Source organism: Mauremys reevesii, linkage group 2 (genome assembly GCF_016161935.1).
Source record: "Mauremys reevesii isolate NIE-2019 linkage group 2, ASM1616193v1, whole genome shotgun sequence".
NCBI lineage: Eukaryota > Metazoa > Chordata > Testudines > Geoemydidae > Mauremys > Mauremys reevesii.
The window spans coordinates 145,876,218-145,902,369 of NC_052624.1; the positions used below are offsets into that span (position 1 = coordinate 145,876,218).

At 55.8% G+C, this 26,152-nt stretch overlaps 1 protein-coding gene across 1 annotated transcript in view; it reads right to left on the bottom strand.

The window, feature by feature from the left end:
* Positions 1-10,944: 10,944 nt before the first annotated feature.
* The window catches only part of CNNM4 (cyclin and CBS domain divalent metal cation transport mediator 4), a 32,950-nt gene continuing 17,742 nt past the window's right edge, over positions 10,945-26,152 (bottom strand). The window contains exons 4-7 of the mRNA XM_039522994.1: positions 25,398-25,567; positions 24,953-25,052; positions 14,434-14,615; positions 10,945-11,505 (exon numbers count right to left, since the gene is read on the bottom strand). Coding sequence (XP_039378928.1) covers positions 11,299-11,505; positions 14,434-14,615; positions 24,953-25,052; positions 25,398-25,567 — 659 coding nt within the window. The 3' untranslated portion in view covers positions 10,945-11,298. The remainder of the gene's footprint in view (positions 11,506-14,433; positions 14,616-24,952; positions 25,053-25,397; positions 25,568-26,152) is intronic.

Sequence of the window (26,152 nt, forward strand, 5' to 3'; positions counted from 1 at the left end):
TGAGCACAGACACACCCCCACAGGGCAGCAGATACTGAGCACCCCCCCACACACAGGGCTGTGAGTACTGAGCACACACACACACACACACACACCCAGGGAAGCAGGTACCAGTGCTGACCAGACCCGCCAGGGTCCTTTTTCGACCGGGCATTCTGGTCAAAAAACAGATGCCTGGAAACCCTAATTTAGACTTGCCCACACCCAGACCTGTGTGGGAGGAACTTCTCCCTGTCCAAGGCAGAGGTTGAGCAAACTGGGACAGGACTCAGAGAGGCAGGATTTCACCTCCTTTTCTCTGAATCAGGGTTAGACTGCGCAAACAGCAGAAAGGCCAGCCCAGTGATATATGCACTTGGTGCTTTCAAAGGGCTGAAAACACTGATGAGCCAAATCAGCTGGGAGGAAGAATGTACTCAGTAAAACATGAATGATCATTGGGACCTGGTTAAGAACACTTTACTAGATGCCAAGAAAGCCACAATCCCACCGTCAAGGAAGAAGGCTGTCTTAGGTAAAATAGCAACCTGGGTTAGAGGGGAAGTGAAGGCAGCTATTAAAAAAAAAAAAAAAAAGGAAGGAAGAAAGGAGATGCCTATAAATCAGAAGCTAGGCAGTGTCAAAAATTGATGAGAAGCCAAGGGACACAAAAAGACATACATGGTGCACCCACACCTTGAATACTGGGTGCAGTTCTGGTTGCCTCATCTCAAAAAAGATCTATTCGAATTTGAAAAAGTACAGAGAAGGGCAACAAAAAAGATTAGGGGTCTGGAACAGCTTCCATATCAGAGGAAATTACAAAGATTGGGACTGTTCAGCTTGGAAAAGAGATGGCTAAGTGGGGATATGATAGAGGTCTATTAAATCATGACTGGTGTGGAGAAAGTGAATTAGGAAGTGTTCTTTACTCCTTCATGTAACATAAGAACCAGGGGTCACCCAATGAAATTAACAGGCAGCAGGTTTAAAAAAAACAAACATAAGGAAGGGGATGTTGTGAAGGAAGTATAAGTGGGTTCAAAAAAATAACTAGATAAGTTCCTGGAGGACAGGTCCATCAATGGCTCTGGGTGTTTTTTCCTAGCCTCTGACTGCCAGAAGCTGGGACTGAACAACAGGATGGATCACTTACAATTTCCCTGTTCTGTTCATTCCCTCTGAAGCACCTGGCATTGGCCACTGTCAGAAGACAGGACACTGGGCTGGATGGAGCATTGGTCTGACCCAGTATGGCCGTTGTTATGTTCTTATTCACTCTATGGCCAGCAAAAGTTAAGGCCAATAAGATGGAGGTTTTAAAGTATATTATAAACAAACAAAAAAACCCTGACTATGGTATTGGTTCATTACTAGACAGAAATGGCAGAATTATCAATGATAATGCAGAAAAGGCAGAAGTGTTCAATAAATATTTCTTTTCTGTATTTTGAAAAAACAGATGATGCAGTTATAGTGTATGATCAAACTCCTTCCATTTCACTAGTATCTTCGCATGATGTTAAACAGAAGCTACTAAAGTTCGACATTTTTAAATCAGCAGGTCCAAATAACTTGCATCCAAGAGTTTTAAAAGAGCTGGCTGAGGAGCTCATTAGAACATTAATGTTGCTTTTCAATAAGTATTGGAACAACAGGGAAGTTCCAGAAGAAAGCTCATGTCGTGCCATTATTCAGAAAGTGTAACAGAGATGCCCTGAGTAATTACAGGCCTGTCAGTCAATCTGATATTGATCCCGGGCAAGATACAGCAGCTGATATGGGACTCACTTAATAAAGAACTAAAGGAGGGTAGTATGAATAATAATCAATGCCAATCAACACGGGTTTGTGGAAAACAGATCCTGCCAAACTAACCTGGTATCTCTTGGGATGAGATTACAAGTCTGGTTGATAAAGGTAACAGTGCTGATGTCATGTACTTACACTTCTGTAAGGTGTTTCACCTGGAACTTTATGACATTTTGATTAAAAAAACTAGACGGATATAAAATGAACATGGCACACAGGATATGGATTAAAATCTGGCTGACTGAGAGGTCTCAAAATGTAAATGGGGACTTCTCACTGAGCAGATCTGTGTCGAGTGGGGCCCTGCAGGGATCGGTTCTTGGCCCTACGCTATTTAGCATTTTTATCAATAACCTGGAAGAAAACAAAGTCATGCCTGAAGAAACACGGACACTGCGGGAGAGGTAAATAATGAGGAGGACAGACACTGATCCAGAGTGATCGCTCACTTGGGGAGCTGGGTGCTGGCAAACAAGACGTGTTTTAATATGGCTAAATGTAACTGTAAATGAAGATGGGCTGTTTGTCTAACAGATCTGTGCTAGGGGTTATTGTGGGCAGGTCTCTGGCCTGTGCTCTACAGGGGGTGGGTGTCACACTAAATGATCACAATGGTCCCTTCTGGACTTGACTAAACAGCCTTGCCCCACCTCCCCATCACAGCATTGTGTGCCAAGGTGCTGATCATTTTATATTCTAGTTTTTTAATCAAAATATCATGCTTTCCACTTGACACCACCACAGGGAACATCACAGGAGTGCTGCCAATGGGACCCACCCACTACTTCAGTTGACAGGGGGTGCTGTAGGGAGTGGGCCAGGAGCACTACCTGTGGGGGGAGCTCCCAGCTACTTCAGTCCTGGCCTCTCCCTCAGCTGACAGTGCTGTAAGGAGCAGGGCGGGAGCACTGGCTCTTGGGGGCGGTCCCAGCTGAGGGTGTTGTAGGGAGTGGGGTGGGAGCAATTCTGCACCCAGTCCTCCCCAAAGAACGAACCCAGCTTAGTCCCAGCCCTCCCTGTTCTGCCGTTCCAAGACTTAGCAATCAGATTCAAACCGGCCACGACAGCACTCAGTGGCAATGGACCTGTGCACCAATAGACAGGCCCTGTCCCTAAGAGCCTACTGTGTAAATAAACCAAGCGTGGGAGGGGAAACTGAGGCTCGGAGGGTGCCATGACTTGTCTAAAGTCACCAGCAGGGCGGTGGAAGAGCTAGGAACATAATCCAGACCTACTGAGCTCTGGGGAAATGCCTGACCCACTAGGCTTCTTAGTAAGTGTGAGCTCATTTTGTTTAGTTATTGTGGGAGGCTCAGATGCCACTGATACGCTGCAAAACTTGGCTCAGGGCCTAGCCCTCGCCTGGTTCACTCTCCTGTGCTACAGCAGGGGAGCGAATGGAGGGGGGAGCAGGGACACACGCCCGATCCTGTGGTTTTCTTGATCTTTGGTTCAGCCCAGAACAGCCTGCCCAGCTCGGACACGGTTCTAACTGAGGTGCAGCATGGAGACGGGAAATCTCAGGGGGTTCCGTACTATCACCCATGTCCACGGAAGTGTAAAGACCCCATCTTTCATCTGTCACAGCCCAGGGAAACGCTGCCACTCTCCCCCTGGCCACAGGCTGCGGCCCGGCTGTATTTAGAGCCTCAGGTCCTTAGCAAGGGCCTAGTCTTGGAACCTCTTTCTCATACTGTGGTGTTATATACGGCGAGGGGTTTTTTTGTTTTAAAGTATGTTTAGGACCCAAAGTCTGCCCTGTCCCTTTAAATTCTGAGCTGCTCTTGGAGTCAAAAGCAGTGCTGGTGGATGGGGGTAGGTTAGCTTTGGAGGTGCAGGGAAGCACTAACAGCTTTGAATCAGTGAATGGAAAATGAAGAAGCAAATATAAGAAACTGTTTCTTTCAGTGCTGCCCAAGTTCCTGTTTCATCTCTTTACTAAACTCGCAGGGCCAGATCCTCACACAGTGTAAAGCAGCATAGACCACTGATGTGACTGGAGCTATGCTGCTTTACCCCAGCTGGGACCTGGCCCGCTGACTCCCACGGAGCGACGGCCCATTGGCCCCAGCTGGGACCTGGCCCGCTGACTCCCATGGAGCTGTGCTCATTTACATCAGCTGGCGACCTGGCCCTTAGAGCTGAATAAAGAAATGAAAATAGGATAAACAACACAGGGTAGAGCCTCATTTGGTGTAAATCAGCAGAACTCCACTGACTTCAAGGGAGCTACAACAACTTGCATCAGCTGAGGATGTGGCCGAAATGTCAGTGTTTGTGACATTATTACATAATTTGCTTCCCACCAAACACATAAACAGAGAAACGATTAAACAGAAACAGACACTCCACTGCCCATGAAATTAGACATACGCAAATTCGGCCTCCTGGCCTCCACCTACATGGCTGGGAATGAACCTTCAGGGGCCACAAAGCACAGAAGAAAGGGAATATAGAGAGATATTTTATTACCCAATCAAAAAAATAAATTCCATATTTTGTTTAGCAAATATCATAATTTCTTAGTGACAAGAGACGCAGACTAAAAAATGAAACAAAACAAAATCCCCTCCCAAAAGGGCACAACTCAGAACAATGAAAAAAAATATACAAGAAACGACGATCCCCAAAATAATCACAAACATATACAAATTAAATCTGGTGCAAAATAAATATTAGTCATTTGCTACCTGGCGTGGCCCGTCTACAGTATATGGATCTCCCCCCTTGGCCCCGTCAGCGATGCAAAGCCAGCGACGCTGGGGAGTCCAGTGTGGGGGTTATTGCTGATTGGCTAGGGAGAAGGAAAGCCAAAGGAATCAGGAGAGCTCAGGGGAGAGACAACCAGCACTGAGGAGCTAAAATTCCCTGCAGAGGATGTGTGAGAGATTCTCTAAAACATGCCCAAATCCGAACGCAATGCCTTTGTGCCTGTATGCAGGGCAGGGCAGAATCAGGCCCCCGGACTATGGAATGGCCACAACATTCGAGGGCCATTGGAGCCAAGTGGGGACAAGATCTGATCTGGATCGGCACATGCCCTCGCTCTGTTCTGCACTCTGGTGCCAGCAGCGCAGTTTGCGAACCCAGTCCCCTGGGCTAGATGGAGGCATTGTTTCATGGAGACTGTAGTATCCTGGATAAAAGCTGAACAGGACTCATGAAAGCTACTGAGAGAACATCAATTGGGCCTTTAAATGGAATCGATTTGCTCCTTGAAACAAGTCTAGTCTCTGATAACCAAGGACACAAGGGGCTTGATTCTACTCTCACAACAGCACAGATTAGGAGTCAGTCCTCTGAAGTCAGTGGAGAGAACAGTTACCAAGCGAATCAACCCACTGAAGTTACAGACATGCGTGCAGCTCCGATTCAGAAAAACATGGACAGACGTGCTTAACATTAACCATGTGCTTTACTCCTGGTGACTCCAAAGGAGCTTAAGCACAAGCTTAGGTGCTGTCCTGAATATAGGGGATGCTTTCCTGGATTGGAGCCAAACTGATGAGAAACATGACCATGGCAGAAGCATCATCCCTTCTGAGATCACTTCCTGGTCTCCAACAGAACAGGAAATGACATGTACCGGAAGAGAAGCCGCCTGTTTTCATTCATTTAATCAGCACATAACTCCCTGGTCAAAGAACTGCTGTCCATAGGCCTCAGAAGAGACAGGTGAAATTAACATGGGTGTTTCCATACACAAATTCACGAGTGATTGGAGAAAGAGGCTTCAGAAGAAAACACCTTTTTTCCAACCAGACCTTGTAAAGAAATATTTCTTCTTTAAAAAAAACAATGGATTTTTTAAATCTCTCGAGTCTCTCCTCACAGGAACGGATATTAAAAACAATTTAAAAAATAACCCCCCACAATAAATTACATAAAGTCAGCCCCAGTGGGCAGCATTTGGAAACCACTGCGCTTTTGTCTGGAATAAAAAACCTCCCACACAATCAGAACATTAAAAACCAGACAAAAGCGCCGGCAAGTGAAAGATTTGTACCCAGTCAAGGAAGAAATTCCAAGGGACAACGGTGCACTCAAAAAATCCCTGTGCAAGCTCTGGTATTTCTATGGCAACGGATGGCTCAGACTCCTATGAAGAGGGAGCCAGACTTCTCCGGAAGGGTGACTGGAGACACATAGTGTATATCTGCTCCTGAATTTCAATGGGAAGGACACTGTTAGAATTAACTGCAATGTAAGGAAGTAAAAGCCCACTCTGCAGATGGGAGAATTGGGAAATCCTGGCAAAAAGTCCAATCACTGGAGTTTTCCTTTCAAAATGCTGAGCAGCACGCTAGATCGGCCCCAATCCTGCAACCCAGTCCAGGTAGGTGGCTCATTCGGCCCATGCGGCACCTCTGTTACTTTACAAGGGTCTGCCCTGGCTGGATCCAATTGCACAAGGATGCCTTAACATCCATTCCCTTCCCAGCTTCTCTAACCTGGCCAGATTCATTTCCCCTGGGATCCCCCCTCCCCACCCCCACCCCCATCCCATTTATCTGCAATAGAGTCCGCCCCACAGGGCTCAGGCCTGTGGTTCTGTATGAGTCAATGGGACCGGCCTCTCAGTGAAATCTGAGGAGCAGCTTGGGGGCTCTGGTCACTAGCTCTGCTCACAGACTGTGAGCACGTCCACGAACCCATTTGGGAGGGGGCAATCAAAACACTGGCACCTGCTTCCAAACCAGCTGAGAAATGGCATGCACCGGACAGCGTTTGAGAAAGCCCTGTTTTAAAACCCAACAGATCTTGCAGCGCTGTGTAGTGCTGGAGCGAGAAGAAAGGCTACATGTTCCGGTGCCGCTTTGCTCTATGTCCCCATATAACTTAGGAGAGTTTCATCAGTTCCAAAGATGGGGAAACGGAGGCACAGGAAGGGGAAGGGACTTGCCCAAGGTCACACAGCTGGGCAGTGGCAGAGCTGGAATTAACACCTACGTCTCCTGAGGCCCAGTCCTGTGCCCCAGACATGCCGCCACTCTGACGGCCGCAGGACCTTTTTCTACGCAAGGGGTCCCATCCCTGGAATATAGTGCTGAGAAGAGCCACAGCAAATCGGTCAGCGGCAGAATTCAGCGACTCTATCCACGGAGCATGCTTGGGAAGGACACAGCTTCCCACTGCTGCCTGGCACCTTGGCTGCAGGGAGTCAAACCAAAACTGCATCGAGATGGTACAGTAGGTAAAGGGAACCATGCTCCACTGCCTACGGATCTCCCCAGCCAATGGGCCCAAGGGAGACGCATGTTACAACAACTGTCGCCAACAGCCTGGGCTAGAGTGATGGCAAATTCCCCTGGATAGCCAGTGACAGAGCAGCTCAGCATGAGCACAGCCGGAGTGCAGTTAAACCCACACACAGCACAGTGCCTGGGCCTGATCCTTCACCTCTCTGCACCTCATGGTGTCACCTGCTCAAAGGGCGGAAGGCGACCAATCCCGAATTCTCCGCTCATGCTGCAGGGGACTTCCTGCACCCCTCGATCCCAGGCGTATATGGGCACACAAGGAGCACAGCAAGGGAAGGCCAGACTCTCCCTGTCTAGCCATACTGTAGCAAAACAGATTTTAATATCAGCCTAGACGACACCAATGAGACAGTGTCTCTTTTGGGGCTGCCGTCGTAATGACACAGGAGGCGATCTCCCAGCTGCAGGCAGAGCATCACGACTGAGAAAATTCAGGCTGCCTTGGAAACCAGTGGAAACCAAAACCAATTGAACCGTTGTTTTACAGTGTGCTTCTACCCTGAGGAGTGACTATGTCAAAATGGCTTGTTTTCCCGCAAAAGACCAGCTCCCTGCACCAATCCATTATCAGAGCTGCTCATCTTATTGTCCCAAACACCCTTCATCCTGGAGTACCCTAAGAGGGGGGGCGGGGTTGGGGGAACTCTGGAGCTGTGTCTATGTACTGAATGGCTTTCCTTCACATTTGGATGGTGGTTATCATGAATAGGGATGAGAGACTTTGAGGGACCAAAGGTCTCTCTGTAATTAGCCCAGAAAACTGGAAGAGGTGGACCAGGAAGCTGAGCTGGCTCCGTTTACAATTCAAAGGAAGATTTTCCACCTGCCAGAGCTGCAGATTCTGCCTGGGATTGGAGAGTCAAACTGGAGTTCATCTGCCCCCAGCTGGAAGATTCGACGTGAACAAAACGGGGACTAGACACTTCCTGGGAGCGCTCGGCTCTGATGGGGCTGAAGGGGGAGTTTTTTCCAGGTCGGGATGACTGCAACTTTAAAGGTTAGGCGCAGGAAAGCCATTTTTTCCATGCGAAAACAACTTCAGAAACTTTGCAGAAAATTTCAAATGACTCTCTAGAGACTTCTTTGATGATCTGCAAATGAGATTTTTCTGACATCCCTCCATCTCGCTCAGGAGGATGATTCCTGTGGAACAGACTCTCTAGTTCTGCTTAGACCCTGAAGAGCTTCCCTCACGAACAAAACATACCCAGCACCATTCCCAGATCTCAAACAAGGGCTCCAGATCCAAACTCAACCATGGAAGCCAGCCAGCCAGCATATGCTTTGCAATACCCTTTTAAAACATCAGTATGCAATACATCAGTGTACAAGATTTGTTCTCTGGGCACCGTTAACTCCAAACAGAATAAATCCAACAGTATGAAGAGCTGCTTCCCGAACACAACTAGGCTCCCAACAGTACATTTTGGGGTAAGGGACACTTGCCCTGTGAAGAGCTCAGAAGCAGGAATACTGTATCACTGATGGTGGGGGCAACCAATCCTGATTCTTCTAACCCTGAGCAGGTGGTGTCAGAACATCGACATCACCCATGTCATTAAGGACACCAGCAGAAAAGTTCTCTGGGGCCTATCAGCAGCGGTCCTTGTGGGCGCTAACTTCTAAAGTACGTTTAAAGCCTCGGTATGGGAAAGACAAACGGGTCAGGTGAGTTCCTCCTGCGAGGTGAACAATTCCATAAACATCTCAGCGGCTGGAGCGCTTATTTTATCAAACACCGCAGCACTGACAACCAGGGCACCAGCTCTCGTGTACTAGGTGTTCATTCTGCTGTTCGCCCTGGAGTGGCCTAAACGCAGATCTGATCACGAGACTGAGCCAAAGCAGGAATCATCGAATACTGCTCAGACCAAGTCACTTTGAGGAGCGGAAGAGCAGATTTAGTTACATCCTATAACTATACATCATTACATAACCGAATATTTATGGTTAATTTAAGCAACTGGAAATAAATGAACCCAACCGTTTCTTTAAAATTTGCCTTAAAACCATACAGATCTGTCCAACTTCCTCCCCTCCCAGCTCCATGAGGCTGCTGAGAATCATTACAAATTAACAATTACATTTAATTTCTGCTGATGCCCAGATGTAATGATTGCCCCCCAAGCACCCTGCTCTTCCCCTTTCAGTGTAAGCCAGCCAGAGCCAGGGGCTGAGCGTCTCTGCACAGCTCTGCTCACTGCACTGCTGACGGGGACTGCCTGAACTCCAGGGCGGATTGCCCGGATCTTTGGTTGAAAATAGAGAGCGGACGTGGCCCAACAGACAGCGGGCTGGAGTTCAAACAGGAGGCCCTGAGCCCGAAAGGCCGTCCTGGCACCGGGCTGGCAGGGACAGAGGGACCCAGGGCTCTGGCATCCCATCCCATCCCCCCAGCGGAGCGGTTATGCCCTGGTGAGAAGACCTGGATCCACTGAGAGGCTGTGCACTCTGCCCCTTGGTGTGTCAATGGGGAGGGCGAACCAGCCAGCTACAGCAGCTCCCTCACAGCGAGCCTCCCACGCAACCCCTGCACCCCGGAGAGGCCAGAGGCCACAAGGGCTAGGTCAGGCCTCCCCCTCCCCCACACCACGGTCCCCCTCAACCAGCTGCCCCCCCACGCCACAGCCCCCCATTCAACTGCCCCTCCCCACACACACCACAGCCCTCCCCCACCAACTGTCCCTCCCCCCCGCCACGGTCCCCCTCAGCCAACCCCCCGCAACCGCCTCACTCTGCCGAGGAGCGTCTCCGGAGCTGGTTTGCTCCCTAACAGGTTCCCTGCCCAGCCCTCTCTCTCCAGCGGTGCCCCCAGGCCAGGGCTCCCGGCTAGCCCAGGCAGCAGCCACGGGGACACAGACAGGTGTGGGGGCCAGAGTTACCTGAGCCCATGGGAAGGGACAAGCTAAACTGCTGTCTCACAAGGACACAGGCTGCCCCGCTGCTCTGTTACTCCGGTGTCAATCAGGCTCAGCTAGTGAGTCGACAGAGTAAATCTGGATTTACACTGGCGCAAATGAGAGCTGAGTCTCTCTTGGCCAGGCGGGTGGAGAAGCCCAGGTGTCTGCCCCGACGGCGTGCAGCCGGCCGCTCTAGGGGTCCGAGCTGACCTCAGGCGGGTGCTCAGAGTACCCCACGAATGCAGCAAACCCCGCACAGGCGGGAGCAGAATCCGGCCAGGCAGGGACAAAACCAGCAGGCCCCTCACAAGCCATGTCAGCCGGAAGGGGATTTTCACTGACCCCCCCACCCCCCTATGGTCTGGCTCCTCCACTCCCACCCAGCCCCATTCACACCAGTGCTCAAAACCCTACCCGTACCATGGCCGCTGAAGTGATGCAGAATCCCAGCCAGCACCACCGCTCCGCTCAGCAGTGCCCGCATCCAGCGCTTGGCGTGAGAAGTACCCCTGGAGCCTGGCCCCTTGACCCCCAGCTGAATCCTGGGCATGTGCTGGGCTCCATCTTGGAGACGCACCAAATGACACGGATACACGAAGAGCTCTGCAAGGCCAGTGCCCAGGCTGGATGGATTCCAACCACCCTGATTGTAACTGGCTTCAGTGCTGGCTGCTCCGAACTTCCAGCCACCCGGCAACAAAAAAAAGAAACCGATGAGACACCAACGCTTCCTGAGCTGGGCCAGTGACTCCCACATCCGGCAGCTGCTGCCCAGGCTGATTGCTGTCCCGTCCCAAGGCTGCATGGCCAGGACTGCTTTGCTGCTGGACTGAGGGTGGGAATAGGGCCATGCTGGGAGGGAGTGCGAGGGGCCATGCTGTGGCGCCAAGCGGGTGAGCGTAGCTGTTCTCGGCGGGGGCACTCCCAGCACGGCCTGGGGTTTGAGAGCTTGTCCCTTTGTTTCCATCTTTATTCATTTAAATAAAAGCCAGTTTAGAAACAGCAGCCAATGGGCTCCCTTTATAAATCCTCTGCGGAGTGAGCCTCCCTGCCCCTAGCCCACGCCTGGCCCAGGCCGAGGTAAAGTTGGTCCCTGGGATCCAATAGCTCCAGAGCCCATTTTTGGGGAAGGGGTAGGGGATTCCCTTTTGCATCCCGGCGTGGCCACGGTGCCACGAACCCACATCCTCACCAACGCTGGCAGCAGGGGCTGCCCTGAGCGATCAAAGCATCTCATAGAGGGGGGGATCTCTAGACAGAGCTATTTGGACGCGGGGGAAGGCTCCCCACCCCGAAGGGTGCAAAGTGTCCTGGCGGGGGCGCTGGCGGGTGCCCTGGTGCCAGGCTCAGATGGAGTTCTCCTGGGGACTGTGGCTGCTCCTGAGGTTCAGGCAGTTCCTCTCATTCAGGAGGCTGGTGGTCTCGTCGGCCACCGAGGACTCCGCCTTTTCCGTCAAGCTGGTGTCCATTTTGGGGGCACCGCTGTCCGGAGACTGAGGGCAGCTGTCCAGGCGCGAGGCCATCAGGCCGTTCTGGTACTGCTGGCGTGTAATCTGCAGCGGGGGGAGAGGGGCAAATGTGGTCAGCCGGCGAGACGAGCCCGGCTGGCCCAGCCGAGCTCCAGAGCGTGGCCTGTGGCTATCGGCATCTTAAATATAGAAGATTGGCACCAACTACAGATCCCAGCATGCCATGCTCCATTCTGACCATCCCACCCTGACCTGAGACTACAGATTCCAGCATGCAATGCTCCATCCTGACTCTCCCATCCTGACCTGAGTCTACAGACCCCAACATGCAATGCTCCACCACACCCTCTCACACCTGAGACTACAGATCCCAGCATGCCCTGGCCATCCCCTCCCCCCCACAGGCATGATAACACAGTGCACTCCCTTCATAAGAATCACATCCATGCTGGACAATTTGATTCTTATAAGCACTCGACTCTTACAAGCGGAATAGCAAAGAATGGATAAAATTGGCCATTATGTTTTAAACAACCGGCTTTTTTTCCCCCCAGCTGAGAAATGTCTCATTTCCCGTCACTGAATTCTTTAGACTTTCAACATATTCACTGTGGAACAAAACCACACCAACTTTCTAACTGAGTGAGACGTTATTACCCAATCATTTAGCTGGTGCTTTTGTTCAAGGCAATCAGTGTATTACGACTGTGCAGCATGTTACAACTGCAGCTGGTGTAAACTAGAGGAGCTATACACCTCTTACGGAGCCAAAGATACACATCTTAAAAATCTCTCAAACTGCAACAACCCTAACATATGGAAGCGCAGTGTGACCGCACAACTATCCATGTAAAACACCCGAACGGACTGGTTAACAGTACTGGCTCACATTCAGATTCATTTCGGGGTGTCACCGTCCGTCACCGGAGTGGAGTGTCTGGCCCTGGGAATGTACAATGTAGTGGCACAATCACCGTTTGATTACAAACGTGTCCCGTGTTCCCTGGATCATGGCATGATCCACCCCCTTGTTAACCTCCTTTTCAGGCAATGCAGGAGGTTAAAATCACTGCAGCCCCTGGACCGCAGGCCATTTGTCTAAGTTCAGAGTCCGCCTCTGCATCATTTTCAGATTTCACTTCCAATCGGTCTCTGATCTCAGTCGCAACATCCTCATCAGAAGCCGGCTGCGTTACACTCACCAATGGCTAGCCACTCTTCAAATTCGGGGGGTTAACAACTACTTCCGCCATGGGTGCTGTGACCAGACCTCCTTTTTCTCAGCAATTCCAGATTGCTGAAGCATCGACGTCAGACCAGGCCTTTGTGAGCACTAGAATGGCACCTAAAAGACTGAGCTTCCTGGCCATTTCCACAGCAGCAGCTTGCTTGTTCTCATCGTCAATGTGGTGCAACACCGTGCGAGCCATTTGCTTGCGATACACCTTGGCAGTTCTGATACTTCCCAGGCCACATAGCTGAAGGATAGAAGTTGTGTTCCTTGGGAGGAATTCACAGCGGATATTCCTCAGTGCTATATCTTTCCTCACCTGGACTGGGCAGATGTCCACAAATAGCAAAATCTTTCTCCTTTCCTGGCCCAACTTTCGATCCCATTCACCCATCATCCAGGCAGGAGCACTGGCAGCGGAGCAGACTGGAATACGTCTCACACCTGGGTTTTGACTTTTCCCAAGGATGAAAAGGTCCTTTTCCCTACCAGCCACGGAACAGGTGAACTGAGCAGTAATCGTGTCTTTAGATGACTTTTCTCCTTTTTTATTGTCTGATTTAAAAGTGAAAGTGCCACCAGGCAGGGCTCGAAAGTCAATCCCACTTTCATTTGCTTTCCAAATGTTTTCTTCCACGAGGTCACATCTCATTTTGATCCACTTGTTTTCTAACCATTCTTCGCATGACCTAATGTCTGCGGCTTTGACTTTTCCATGCACTATCTAAAACCAACCCCTTCTCGTTTCTTAAAGTGCTCACACCCGCCACACTTCGAGGTGGTAACGCCCAGGGTCACCGCCAGTTCTTCTGCCTTCTACATCACCAACAGCCCACCTAGGGGGACATTTCTCTCTCTGGCATCTCTGATCCACTTTATAAGCGCCACCTCGACCATAGGTGCCTTGCCTGACCACAGTTTTTTTTTCTGTTTCTTTCGTTTTGTATGATGCTCTCCCTGTGTCTGAGAAGCTTAGACAATGTAGGTTGTGGAATGCCCAATTTCTGAGGTGCATCTCTCTGGCCGGTCTTGGGAAGACTAGGGTAGCACTCGGGAAGTTGGCATTTTTTATCTGCAGAAAGCATCTTTCTTTTTCCTGCCATGTTGACTCTCACATAAACGACACGACTTGTTTATTCTACTCAGGGATTTTCCTTTACACAGGCTACGTGCCCAGCAATGTGAGAATGTGATCAAATTCAAAACAGCTATGCTGGCTTATTACACGTCATAGCACTTGACTATGGGATTACATGCAGTCAGTCTGCCCCGGAATGAGTCTTATCAGCTGTTTGCTTGAGTCTTACAAGTGGAGTACTTCAGCATGGTTAGAGAAAGGAGCTTGTTCCATATTTTTTTTTATCACTATATGCGGTTGGTTCTTGTATTGGTAATTCTTATAAAGGGAGTGCATTGTAACTGGCCTGTACAAAACACGTTTCATCGGGGGGACCCAAGCGCTTTCCAGAACACCTCATCTATGGCCACAAGCCAGCCCTGGGCTGCAGCCACCTCTGGGGTGGGCTGGGAAGCTGCTAACCGGCACACAGCAATGCTACATCCAGCATCCAGCAGATGCTAGAGGGGGGTTCAAAGAGGCTCAGTGTAGAAAAGCCAAACAGGAATTGGGCCATGCCCTGAGATCTGCACCACTGCAAACGCTCAGGGCCTTGGGTTTGTGTCTCATCTGACAGCAGCACAGCGCCCCCTAGTGCTGCACTGAGGACTGCGCTCCCTACCGAGCCCCCACCTCCCCTGCTGCTCAGCACAGCCGGCCTCACCTTGACGAACTGCAGGTCCATGAGGGCACGGACGCTGAAGTCGGAGATGTACTGGGGGCTGGTGCACACGTTGAGCTGGTTGCTGCTGCCGCTGATGGGGGAGGAGATGGAGTCCGAGCGCTCGGGGTTGCTGAGTGACGCTGAGCGGTTCAGGCTGCTCATGTGGGACGGGGAGCGCAGCTCTGCAGAGACATGGGCAGGGTTAGCTGGGGACCCCTCTCCTGCCTCGCCCTGCCCGCTCCCATCAGGCTCACCTCCCTCACCCGCCCTGGGCCCGGCTCTAAGCCCCTTTGCTCCAGGGCCATGTGCTGATTCCTGGCCAGCACCCACCATCCAGTGAGGTGAGCCAGCCCTGGGCAGTCCCAAAGGGCCCCCCACCACTCAGTCCCTGGCCCACGGATGCCCTGCTGGGTGGGGTCAGCGCCACCCTGCTCTCACTCAGACCTCCACTGGGAGTGGGGCTGAGACCCCCCAGCTCGCTGCACATGGACCACTGGAAGCCAGGATTGGGGCCAGCAGAGCCCCAGGCATGTGACCGAGGCTCCGATCGAAACATCCCCCACTGCCCCAGACACTGGAACCCCCTGGAACTCAAGCACAAATCTGACCCGGGGTCCGGCCACCTTGGACAGACGCCCACCTGGCCCCTGCACTAGCTCCCCCAGCGGGGCAAGGAGTCAGGGCCCAAGAGGGTGAAAGCTTCAGAGCTCTCCCCCTCTCCAGCTCCCTCCAGCCCTGCCCCAATCCCACGCTTTGGGAACCAGCCTCTGCTGGAGCCCCAGCCTCCCCCTCCCCATTGCCCGAGGCGGGGGGCCCTGGCTGCGAGTGCTGTGGGATCACGGGGAGGGAATCCCTGGTGTGGGAAGACTGTAAGGTATCTGCTTCTCTCAGGGACCCCAAGGGAGGGGAGGGGAGTATGGTGACGTGCCAGTCCCCAACCCACGTTCTCTTTTGGGTGGCCCCAGACAGGGCTGGGTACTAGAGACCCACCAAGCCCATACTGCGCTTGGCAGCAGCACTCAGCTGTGCACCGGGGGAAGGTTCGAGGGCATCGCGCTTACCAGCGCCCAGACAGAACCAGCTTCCTCACCCTCCAGCCCCGAGGGGAACAGGGTGTGGGCACCATCCACAGACTGGGGTGGAACGTGTGTCCCCAAGCCAGGCCCAGACAGGACTTTGGGTGGCCTGGGAGACAGTCACTGCTTGGGCCCAAGCTGGCAGATGCTCCAGCACCTCCCCGCCCCCACACACTTGCCCCCTTTCAGTCCCCAGAGAGCCCAGCAGAGTCAGAGTCGAAGTGGGGCTACAGCAGCAGTTGTGGGGGATGTGCCCGGGCCTGGCAGGTCTCCCCATTCAGTGGGCTGGCTGGAGAATGGCCCAGGAGCCGGTCCAGGGGTGGAAGCACTGCAGGGGAGGCAGTGCCAGCCAGCTGCGGAGGAGAGCTCCAGCCCCTCCATCCCACAGCTGGCGGGCAGGGGCCGTGAACGGCTCAAAGGGCTCTGCCTGGGGAGAGTCCCATATGGAGGGACCAGAAGCCGCCCTGGCCCCAGCACTCCCAGCACTGGCCAGCAGGGGGAGCCTGCGACACTCCACAGTGCCCTCTACTGGCTGACATGGAAAAGGCTCCTGAGCCAACGGTTTAACCCCTTCCCTCCCCGAGCCAGCAGTTCACAGTATGGCTGTTCTTAATTGCTTATATTTATTGCCAGCCAAGAGGCAATGAAGCCCAAGCTGCTCAGCAAAGCATGGGCACCCCAAGGGAGAGCCCAGCGGAGGAGCCCAGCAGCATATTTGAATCCTGTCCAGCCCAGAGAACATACATGGTCACAGCCAGAACATCGGTGCCATCATCTGAGCATGGAGCTCCATTCTGGCATCTGATGGGAGTGGAGATTGGTTGGGGGTGGAGCTTGCAGAGTCCCACCCTCTTTCTCTTGCCCGTTCAACCCTGGCCCACATTCACACTGTGCTCCAAGAGCGCTCTATGGAAAGGAGGATCTGTACTGCTCTACACATCGTGCAGTGCCGGGTACAAAATAATAGGCTCTCGAAAATGGTTTGTTCTTGTTACAAGGCACAATGTTTTCTGGCTGAGCCACCCTTCCAAGGCTGCAGTTCTACTGGGGGCTCCGACGTGCATGGTATGTCACTCTGCTGGCGTGTGGGTGGAATCACAGCCTTACAGAGCTGGGGTTGGGAGAAGCACCTATCCCTTTCCACCCATGACACCACTTCTCCGAGTGAGCATTGTGCAGGCAGCCAACAATGAAAGCTTCCAGGCAGGGAGTCAAAGCCCTGAAGTGCAGAGTTGAGACCTTGGGGGCCATAGCGGGAGGCACAGGAGGCTTTTCTCGCCAGCAGTTTGGAAACACTGGGGGCCCTGAGCTGCTACAGGCCTGCGAGACAGTTCCAAGCGCCTGGGCAAACCCAGTTCTCTGCAGGGGGCTCGAGACGGGGCTGGGGGTTACAAGCGACAGAACCACGTGGCATTCCTGCAGCATGAGGTCTCCCTGGCACCAGTTAGAGGAACGGGGGAGGGTGGGCACGGTCCCCTTCTGCAGGGCAAGGCTTTCACCTGCTGGCAGGGTAGGTGCAATTGACTGACCCCCGCTAGATGCTCTAACACCCCCCCTGCACTCCCCCCCAGAGCACGTGCAAGGACAGCGGGAACGCGGGCCATCAGCGGAGGCTATGGGGGGCACAGACCGGGCCAAGATGCTGGCTGCAATGTGTGGGCTGGATGTCAGAGGTGCTCACCTGTGCCCCACGTCACCCTCTAGCAGCTGCAGCCGGCAGCGCAGGTATCATGAGGCCAGCGCGGCAGCTGCACTGGGCAGGGAAGGCTCCTGCGTTGTGTCCCTGCTGTTCACTTCCACGAGACCTGTGAGAGCCGGGGGATTGCACCAGCCCCAGGCCTGCACGTGACCATGTGTCTACACTAGGGGGCAGTGCAGAGCGGATTCCTGGAGATGCTCACAGACCGGACTGGAGAGGGAGGGATGGGACAGGCTTCCCCAAAATGGCCCCTGGTGCCAAAGAGGGAGAGCCAGGTGCTCGCGGTGCGGCCCGGCCCCTGCTCCCCACGGACATGCTACTAGGCGGGATGAGGTCCCTTTCAGGACTAGGGTTCAAATCTGCCGGTGGCTCGTCACACAGAGTCAAAGCAGCAAAGCCAGTACTGCCCCGCCCGCCCCTGTGCCTCCTGCAGGGCAGTGAGCCCAGTGCTGGATTAATGCGGGAAGGCCAGGCCTGGGTTAATCCCGTCACAGGGGGGGTCTAGCACTCCATGCACTGGCTTCGGTTACCTGTCAGCCTGGAAACCAACAGCCCTCTCCCTAGGACCGGGTGGCTGCGCTAGGCAGAAACACACACAGGACAGAACAGAGACATGCAGGAGGAGAACGTCGTAAGAAACCCTCAGGAGAGAGACCAAAGCTTGGCTCTGCCAGCTCCAGGGGGACGGGATTCGCCACAGACACCCCAAAATAGCCCCCGCCTGGCCCCCCCTACGTTCGGCTGCTGGACCGACTGCCTGGGAGCTGGCAGCATCACGGGATGACGCTGGCCCCTTAAGAGGGGACAAGACCAGCACACCTCAGCGGGTCACTCCTACTGTGGGCCCTCAGGGGCGAGAGTCGGGAGCCAGGGCTGCCTGGGAGCAGAGGGGAGCAGTGAGAGGGGGTTGGCTGGTGGCCCCAGGCCAGAGGGCTGAAGCCAGGAGAGCAGTGGGGCGGGGGGGGAGGCTGTGCCCAGGAGCCAGGGCTGTAGGCTGGGGGGCAGCGGAGGGGTGGGGGGCATGGCCGGGATCAGGGCTGGAGGCAGGGGGCAGCGGGGGGGGCGTGGCCGGGAGCCAGGGCTGGAGGCTGGGAGCAGCGGGGGGAGCCGTGGCTGGGAGCCAGGGCTGGAGGAGCTGGGCAGTGGGGGGCATGGCCGGGAGCCAGGGCTGGAGGCCGGGGGGCAGCAGGAAGGGGGGGGGGGAAATGGGGCCCGAGAGCCAGGGCTGGAGGCGGGAGGGAGAGTGGGGGGGCCATGGCCAGGAGCCAGGGCTGAAGGCGGGGGGCAGCAGAGGGGCTGTGCCCATTGACAGCTCAGGCCAGCAAGCTGGGCCCAGGAAGCAGGGTGAGAGAGTCAGGCAGCGAGAACGCGCTCCCAGCATAGAGGCGCCAGGGATCCCAGCTGGGGAGGGCAGGTTTTCTGCCGGCTGGGAGGGCTGAGTGGGCTGGCCTGGCCCAGGGACCGAGGAGACGGACAGCGCGGGCGTGGTGGAGCGGGTGAGATGATGCAGGACTGTAGAGGGGCGATACATGGACGACACTTTGGACTATTTGCCCAGTGCTTTTGTAACACACGAACCCCTAGTTGTGGCTGGCTCCGGAGCAGGACCAGGTACAATAGGTCCGTTCTCTGTTCTTGGCAGCACGGGCAACCCCGAGATATCACTCAAAGGGGCGGAACCCCCCCCAGCACGGCAAGGAGCGTGCGGAGAGCGCACAGGGAGCCGCTCGAGCCTGGCGGCCGATCCTGACCTCACAGCATCAGTATTCACAGGGAGTAACCGACAAGGTAGGTTGGGAAAGCAGAAAACTGGGCGTGAAGGCCAGTGCCGAAAAGACACAGATTATGGCAAGTGGAGGAGACACGTGTGTTCCAGGGAGGCCCATCGAGGAGGGGGAATTGCGAAGATGAAAATAAAGCAGTAAGAAAATGGCTAAGCCAGGAAATCATGCGGTTACAGCAGGGGCTGGGTCCCGGATTGCTCCCGGAGCACAATCCACAGGACTAGGAACGGAGGAAGGCCGAGGATGTGCTGATACACAGGGGCTGGAACTAGGGGGCTGCCTCACCCCCTGGCTGCAAGTGGTTTCCATTGTACCCAGGGTTTAGTTTGGTTCAATGGCTCCCAGCTCCCGCACTGCACACACTGTCCCAGCCCCCCTGCAGGACGGCACAGAAGAGGAAGGTTTAAAGATGAACGAAGCCAGTGCAAGGCAGAGAGCGGTGGGAAGACTTTGTTTGGCCCCACTGGGGCTGCTGCGCGGATGGACAGAATCAAAGACAAAGAAGCCACAAGGGGAAGAGAGCCTGGCCTGCTGTCTCTGAGGGTATCTGAACGGGGAAACTGAGGCAGGCATGCCTGCCATGTCATGACCTTCCACAAGAGGGCACCCAAGGTGGGGATGCCTTATTACAGGGGCTAATCCCAGCTTTCGGCTTGTGAGCAAGTGCTCTGCTGGTGCGTCTGCAACGGGGAGAAGAAACGGACACGAAGGTGAGATCAGACCAACGCAGAGCAGCAGATAAAGATGCCCATGTAACCACCTCGGAACCAGGACTCCTGGGTTCTCGTCCCAGCTCTGCTACGGACTCCGCGCAAGTCTCTTCCCCATTTGGGCCTCGTTTCCCCAGCTGTAAAATGAGGAAAATGACACCGACCCACCGGCATGAGGTGGTTTGAGACCTTCGGAGGAGAGGCGCAAGGAGAGGCTACTTGCCCTGGGCAGCGAGGGTGGTGAGCCATGTTCCCTGCACCTTTGATTGGAGATGGCTCATAGCAGCGGCCGGCCAGCTCGCATGCTAGTCAGCCTCCTGCCCCTTATATAGCACTGTGCAGACCACCGTCAGGCTTCCCTCCCACCAAGCTCCACCACAAACAGCTCCGAAACAGGGGGAGGAGCCATCTCCAAAACCAGCAGTTACTGCACACGGTGTGTAACCGGTCCTGCTCCCTCCAGCCGCGTTCCGCCGGGTGCTGCACTCTAGGGCACTGCCGAGCGGTTCCCTCTGTGCCGGGAGAGGTTTGGAGTCGGGGCCAACGAGCCGAACGCAGAGCCGGCAGCAGAGTGCAGTGTTCGGCGAACAGACACAGAGCGGCTTTGTGCATCTCGATAATGGCCGGGGAGGCCGTAGGGTGGAACGGGATCCAGGAGAACGAGCCCGTATGTGCACAGGTATTGGAATATTGCACGACTGGCAGCGAGAACGAATGCAGCCTGGTAGCTCCTGGGGAGGTCTGATTCCAGACCGCAGACCCCTAGCGAGACAAAACTCTGGGGTCTTTCTGAAGGGCTTCATCCCAGCTGGGCTCCCCTGCCGGCGAGGGTGGGCAGCTGTGTCCCTGGTGATCTAGCTGGTGGTGGGTCGGGGGGAGACAGGCAGGCGAATGGTTGGTTAATTTCAAACTCAGAAGAAACTTTAGGTAAAAGTTTGTGTGTGGTGGGGGGCGGTGGCAGCATTACTTTGTCCTTAACAAGTATTGTGAAAGGGGGGCGGCCACCAGGGCCCCGAGTTCCCCAACCCGGCGCGCGGCTGCCATGGCTGAGGGATGCTGTCGTCATGGATACATGGAGCAGAGAGTTCCAAGGGTGGCCTTGTGCGGCACAAAAGGACCAGGCCAAGATCCCAAACAGGGTGGGAGCAGGGTGGGTGACCAGCAGACAGAGGTTTCCAAGTCCCCGGGGGAATCGTGCTGGCACTGGGAGGGCAGAGACCGGGAAGTACCTAGACTAAAACCCCTTCGCTCTGTGCTGCAGGGGGCTGGTTCTAGCACTCCCGAGCGTGAGAGCATCTGCTTCTCCACGAAGCACGCTCGGGCGAGGGGCCCTGCAGAGGGACGGGGAAGGGGCTTTGCCGGAGGAAGTGGAGGGTGTATCCTAGGGAGATGATCTCCAAAACCCACCTGTCTGTAGGGATCGAATCCCCAGCCCACCTGTGGTGGTAAAGGCAGTCGCCGAAGGGAGCAAGGCAGGATGGGAATTCAGGCCCTCAACCAGGCCCTTCAAATTGTTGCGTGGGGGAGGACGGGCGCAAGGTGGGAAGCTGAGCACTGGCTGGTTCCCTTCTCTGGAAGCTTGGTCTCTTTTGCTGCAGTTCATATGACTCCTGAGAGGGGCCGAATCGGGCAGGGTGGGATCTCTGAGCCGTCTGGGACTTGCTGGGCTCTCGCTTGTGGGTGGGTGTATGAATACAAAGAGAACAGCAGGTGGCTCTCTGCGAACGTCAAAGGTCTCTAGATTCGTCCGTGCTGGCTGCGAACAATGGAGACCCATGGAAAGGAAGGTCCTCCACCGTCTGCTGGAGTCTTCTGGAGATCCGGCACGCTGGAGCCATAAGGCCCATCTCATAACGTCCCTGTAGCGACCAACTGGGCGGCAGCATCCGTGATGTTGAGGGAGGATTGCAGAGATGTGCTGGTGAGTAGCTGGCCCTCTGCAACGACCGCCTGGAACTGCTCTGAGCTCTGCTGGTAAGTGGGCAGCACAAGAGTTCAGGCTGGCGCAGTTCATGGGATTGTATTTTGCCATCGGCGCCTGGGAACTGGTGAATCTAAATTGTAAGGAGGCTGAGGATTAAGATCCCCTCCCCAGCTTGTGGCTTCTCTCACGGCTGGTCTGAGCATGGCGCTGCCTTCCGCATTCAGTAACTGCACTGACGGCCGGCCGAGGAGTTAGGGGAGGGATGAGAAAAGAAAAACTCAGAGTCCTTTGCTAGGACACAACAGGTCTTATCCGCTTTCCTGCATGCAACAGAAGCAGGGGCATGCCGGATGCTCTCCCGAGCGGAGGAGTAGCCGGGGGATGCCGGACGCTCTGCGCATAGGCAGAGGGGTATCCGGGGCGTGTGCGTGTGTGGAATGCTCTCCCGTGCGGAGGCGGAGCGGTGACCGTGCCGTGCCAGGCGCTCTCCTGCTCAGAGGCGGAGGGGTAACCTAGCCGTGCCATGCTGGGTGCTCTCCCATGAGGAGGAGTAGCTCGCGGGGGGTGCCAGATGCTCTTCTGCGCGGAAGCGGAGCGGTAGCTGGGGGCATGCCAGGCACTCTCCTGCGCAGAGGGTAGCTGGGGGGGGGGTGCCAGGCACTCTCCCGCGTGGAGGCGGGGCCATGCCGGATGCTCTCCCGCGCGTAGGCAGAACTAGGGGGGCCGTGCTGGATGCTCTCCCACACGGAGGCGGAGCTGGTGGCTGTGCCGTGCTGTGCCAGGTGCTCTCCCGCATGGAGGCAGAGCTGGGGCCATGCCAGGTGCTCTCCTGCATGGAGGTGGAGCTGGGGGGCCCTGCTGGGTGCTCTCCCATGCAGAGGCGGAGCTGGAGCCGGGCCCTGCCGGGTGCTCTCCCCCATGTGGAGGTGGAGCTGGGGGGGCCATGCCGGATGCTCCCCTGTGCAGAGGCGGAGCTGGTGGCTGTGCCATGCCAGGTGCTCTCCCGCACGCAGGCAGAGCTGGTGGCCGGGCCGGGCACTCTCCTGCACGGAAGCAGAACTGGGGGGGGCGGGCTGGGTGCTCTCCCACGCGGCGGTGCAGCAGTTTGAGCTTCCTAGTTTTTAATTTTTTTAAAACAAAAATTTAAAAAAAGCCGTCTTTAGTGTCTATCAGAATAGAAGTGAGTTCTTTTTCACTGGGAGGCTGTGCCCGGTTCCAAACCTTGTCTGTTGTGCCAGGAGACGCTCCCGGTCACGCTGGGCGCTCCCACTGCATCCACTGCCTCGGGGAATTGCCCGTTACCCACGAGAGCAACTTCTGTCTGGCACCAAAACCAAGAACCAGAGAACCAAGGAGGTGAAGCTGTGGCTTCTGATGGAGAGTGTCTGAGCCAAGCCAAGGCCCCTCCCAGGCACCGGGCGAGCAAATCCGCTACCTCCACATTACCACAGCCCCACTCCTCCCAGGCCTCAGAGAAGACACAAGGCTCCTCTCCTAAGTCCTCCAAGGACGTGTCCCAGGCTTGCCAGGCAGAGAATCTATCTCTGAAAAGCCGAGGTTGTTGGTGTCTTCCGCCCTCCAGTCGGGTGGCCATGAGCCGGCTGGTTCCTCAGGTCCCCATGGCATGGCATGGCCTGGCCGACTGGTTCCTCAGGTCCCCATGGCATGGCATGAGCCGGTTGGTTCCTCAGGTCCCCATGGCATGGCCTGACCGAACGACGGCAAAGCCTCAGGCCTGGAGAGCTCATCGGTACTGTCAGCGGACCGAGGCAGCAAGAAGACTGTTCCTCTGTTTCCTTGGTACTGAAGCCCCCATGGGCTCCGACCGCGCTTCCCTCGGAGCACCCGAACTGCATGGCACTGTCAGCACCTGTCCCACCATCACCTTGGTGTGGAGCACGGACTTGGTGCTGGTCACACGCTTGCTGCTGGGATGTTTCCCCAGGACCTGGCTCTATCTGAAGTGCCCAGTTCTCCCACCTACTTTCAGGACTGAGAATGTCAGGATGGCCTGAAGTTTGCCCGGTACAGATGGTTTCACCGCAGAGCTCTCCAGGCCTGGCACTGTTCCAGAGTGAGCTTCATGGGGAGAAGCCTGAAAACCTTGCCTCAACTTCCCAAATATCAATTCATGGTTCTCCCTTCGCCCGTTCCCAGAAGCCTCTGGTGAGGCGAAGATTGCAACCAATGTTTGGCTGGTATGAGCACCCATGGGTGCCTCCCCATCCTGTACCTTATGCACCTGCTCCCTGGCCTTGCTGGGCCACTTGCATGACCTATTGGCAGCAGTTTTCCAGGGCTTCGATAACCACCCATTGCAGAGAGACAACCTGCATCACCTGCTCGCCCAGGGACCTGCCTCTCGAGGAACCATTCGCTGAGCGGGACACTAGACCTGGTGAAGAGGTGTCTCCTCCCCATCTGCAGGTGATGCTGTCACCCCCCAGCCCTGGCAGACGATTTTAAGCTCTCCCGGGATCTGGTCACGAGCATTGCAGATTCCTCGCAAAGAGGTGGACGAGCCTCCTGAGGAGCCACTTGCTACCCTGCACTCTCCCTCACCGGTGGCTCCCTGCCTGTCAGTGTGCAGACGCTTATCACCGGGCCCAGAAGGGGCTCACTGACAGGCAGGGAGCCGCCGGTGAGGGAGAGTGCAGGGTAGCAAGTGGCTCCTCAGGAGGCTCGTCCACCTCTTTGCGAGGAATCTGCGATGGTCCAGCACCCGCAGGCACTACTTCCAGAACGTTGCTATTAATAGATATTTGTCGTATTAAATGATATTGAACCATTTGTGATAGGCTGCGATACCCAAATGTAACCACTAGACGGAGCCAGTTGCATGACAATCAGATGTCCTGCCCCATACTGGGACCGGTGTGGCCCAGCACGCTGAGAAAAGGCCCTGGGCTGGGACAGCAGGGAGGGGAGGAGGGTGCATGTCAGGACTGAGGGGTGTCAGCAGAACTGCGGGGGAGCAGGGCTGGGCTTGCAGGGGCTGCAGGTCGGGAGTGAGGGGCACCGGCCGAGCCGGGGAGGAGCTGGCATGTCTACCTGTCCCTAGCTGATGCCACTAGCCGTATCACCTCTGCAAGCCCCTGGCCGTGCCCAAGGTGGGCGGGGGGTCCTGTGGGGTCGCTCCCTGTGGCAGGAACTCCAGCTCCCTGGAGATACAGATTTTCAACCTTCCCAACTGGGCTCTGGGCCCAGCGACAGGTGACGGCGCCCAGACCCTGGCCCAGTCCATCCTGCCAGTGACCTGGCCGAGGCCGCCCGCGAGTGTGGGAGTGGTTCTGGCCCCACAGGTGGGGGGGAGGGGGGAAACTTACCCTGCGCGGGGGGCAGGCTCAGCGCCATCACACCGTAATAGGAGAAGGCTCCCGTCTCAAACTTCATGTTCTCCTTGCCAGCCTCCACCTCCACCTTCCCCTGCAGGGCACAGACACCGTCAGGCCCCAGGCCGGCCCGTGGGCTGCTCCCAGTGCCCCCGTCCCCCCGTGCAGCCCCCCCCCCCCCCCGACCGGCTGCACCCAGTCCCCCCACGCAGTTCCGCCTAGCCCCCCACCACTACCCTCCACAGGCTGCACCCCTCCCCTCCCAGCCTGCACCCAGACCCCCCCTGCTCCCCACTCCCCCACAGCTGCCCAGCCCCCCTCCTCTCCCATGGGCTGCATCCAGCCGCTCCCCCTGCAGCAGGTGGACACGCTGGGCTCCCCCGAATGCCCTGCCCCTCCCGCGGCAGGTGACAGGCCGGCCCCGCCCCGCCCAGCACACCTGCAGGATGAGGATGAAGTAGTCGGCCGGCTTGTTCCTGTGGTACAGGAAATGCCGGGGTGATTTCTTGTTCTCCTCGTCGAACTTGAGCTCGTGGATGACGTCGGGGTGTCTGAGAAGCCGCAGCAGGATCTTCTCCGAGATGAGGGTCGGCATGAAGAGCGTCACCTCTGCGGGGGGAGGGCAGATGGGTCAGATGCCCCCCGGGGGCCATGTCCTTGCCCCTAGTCCTGGCACAAACCCCCTGCCCCAGGAGCTTCCACAGAACCAGGTGCCCCCGGAGGACTGAGCCAAGCCCCTTGCAGCCGATCCCAAGCTAGCTCCACGCAGCCACCTCTGGTGTGGAGCGCCTGGCCGGGGAAGAGGGAGGGGAACGCTGGCAGCCTGGGCACGCATGAGCCATGCCCATGGGATGAGCACCAGGGCGGGGGGAAAGGAGCTGCGGGCCTGCCTGGAAGAGGCTCTGCAGCGTGGAACTAACGGACGGGCCCGGTGAGTTCCGCTGGCTCCCCAGGACGGAAAGGCCCTGCGCCAGCTAACCACCCCCCATGGGCAGCCTTCCTGCCACGCCCGGGCCGGGGCTCCTGCCCCTTTGCCAGCAGGATGCCTGGCCGGGGAGCCCGCTGCCCTGCCCACTCGCCTGGCACCGCGACAGACGCTGACAGCGTGAAGTGGGTCTGTACTGTGGTCCATTGGTCCAGAGGTGACTTGCCCAAAGTCAGTGGCAGAGCCGGGCACAGAGCCCAGGAGTCATG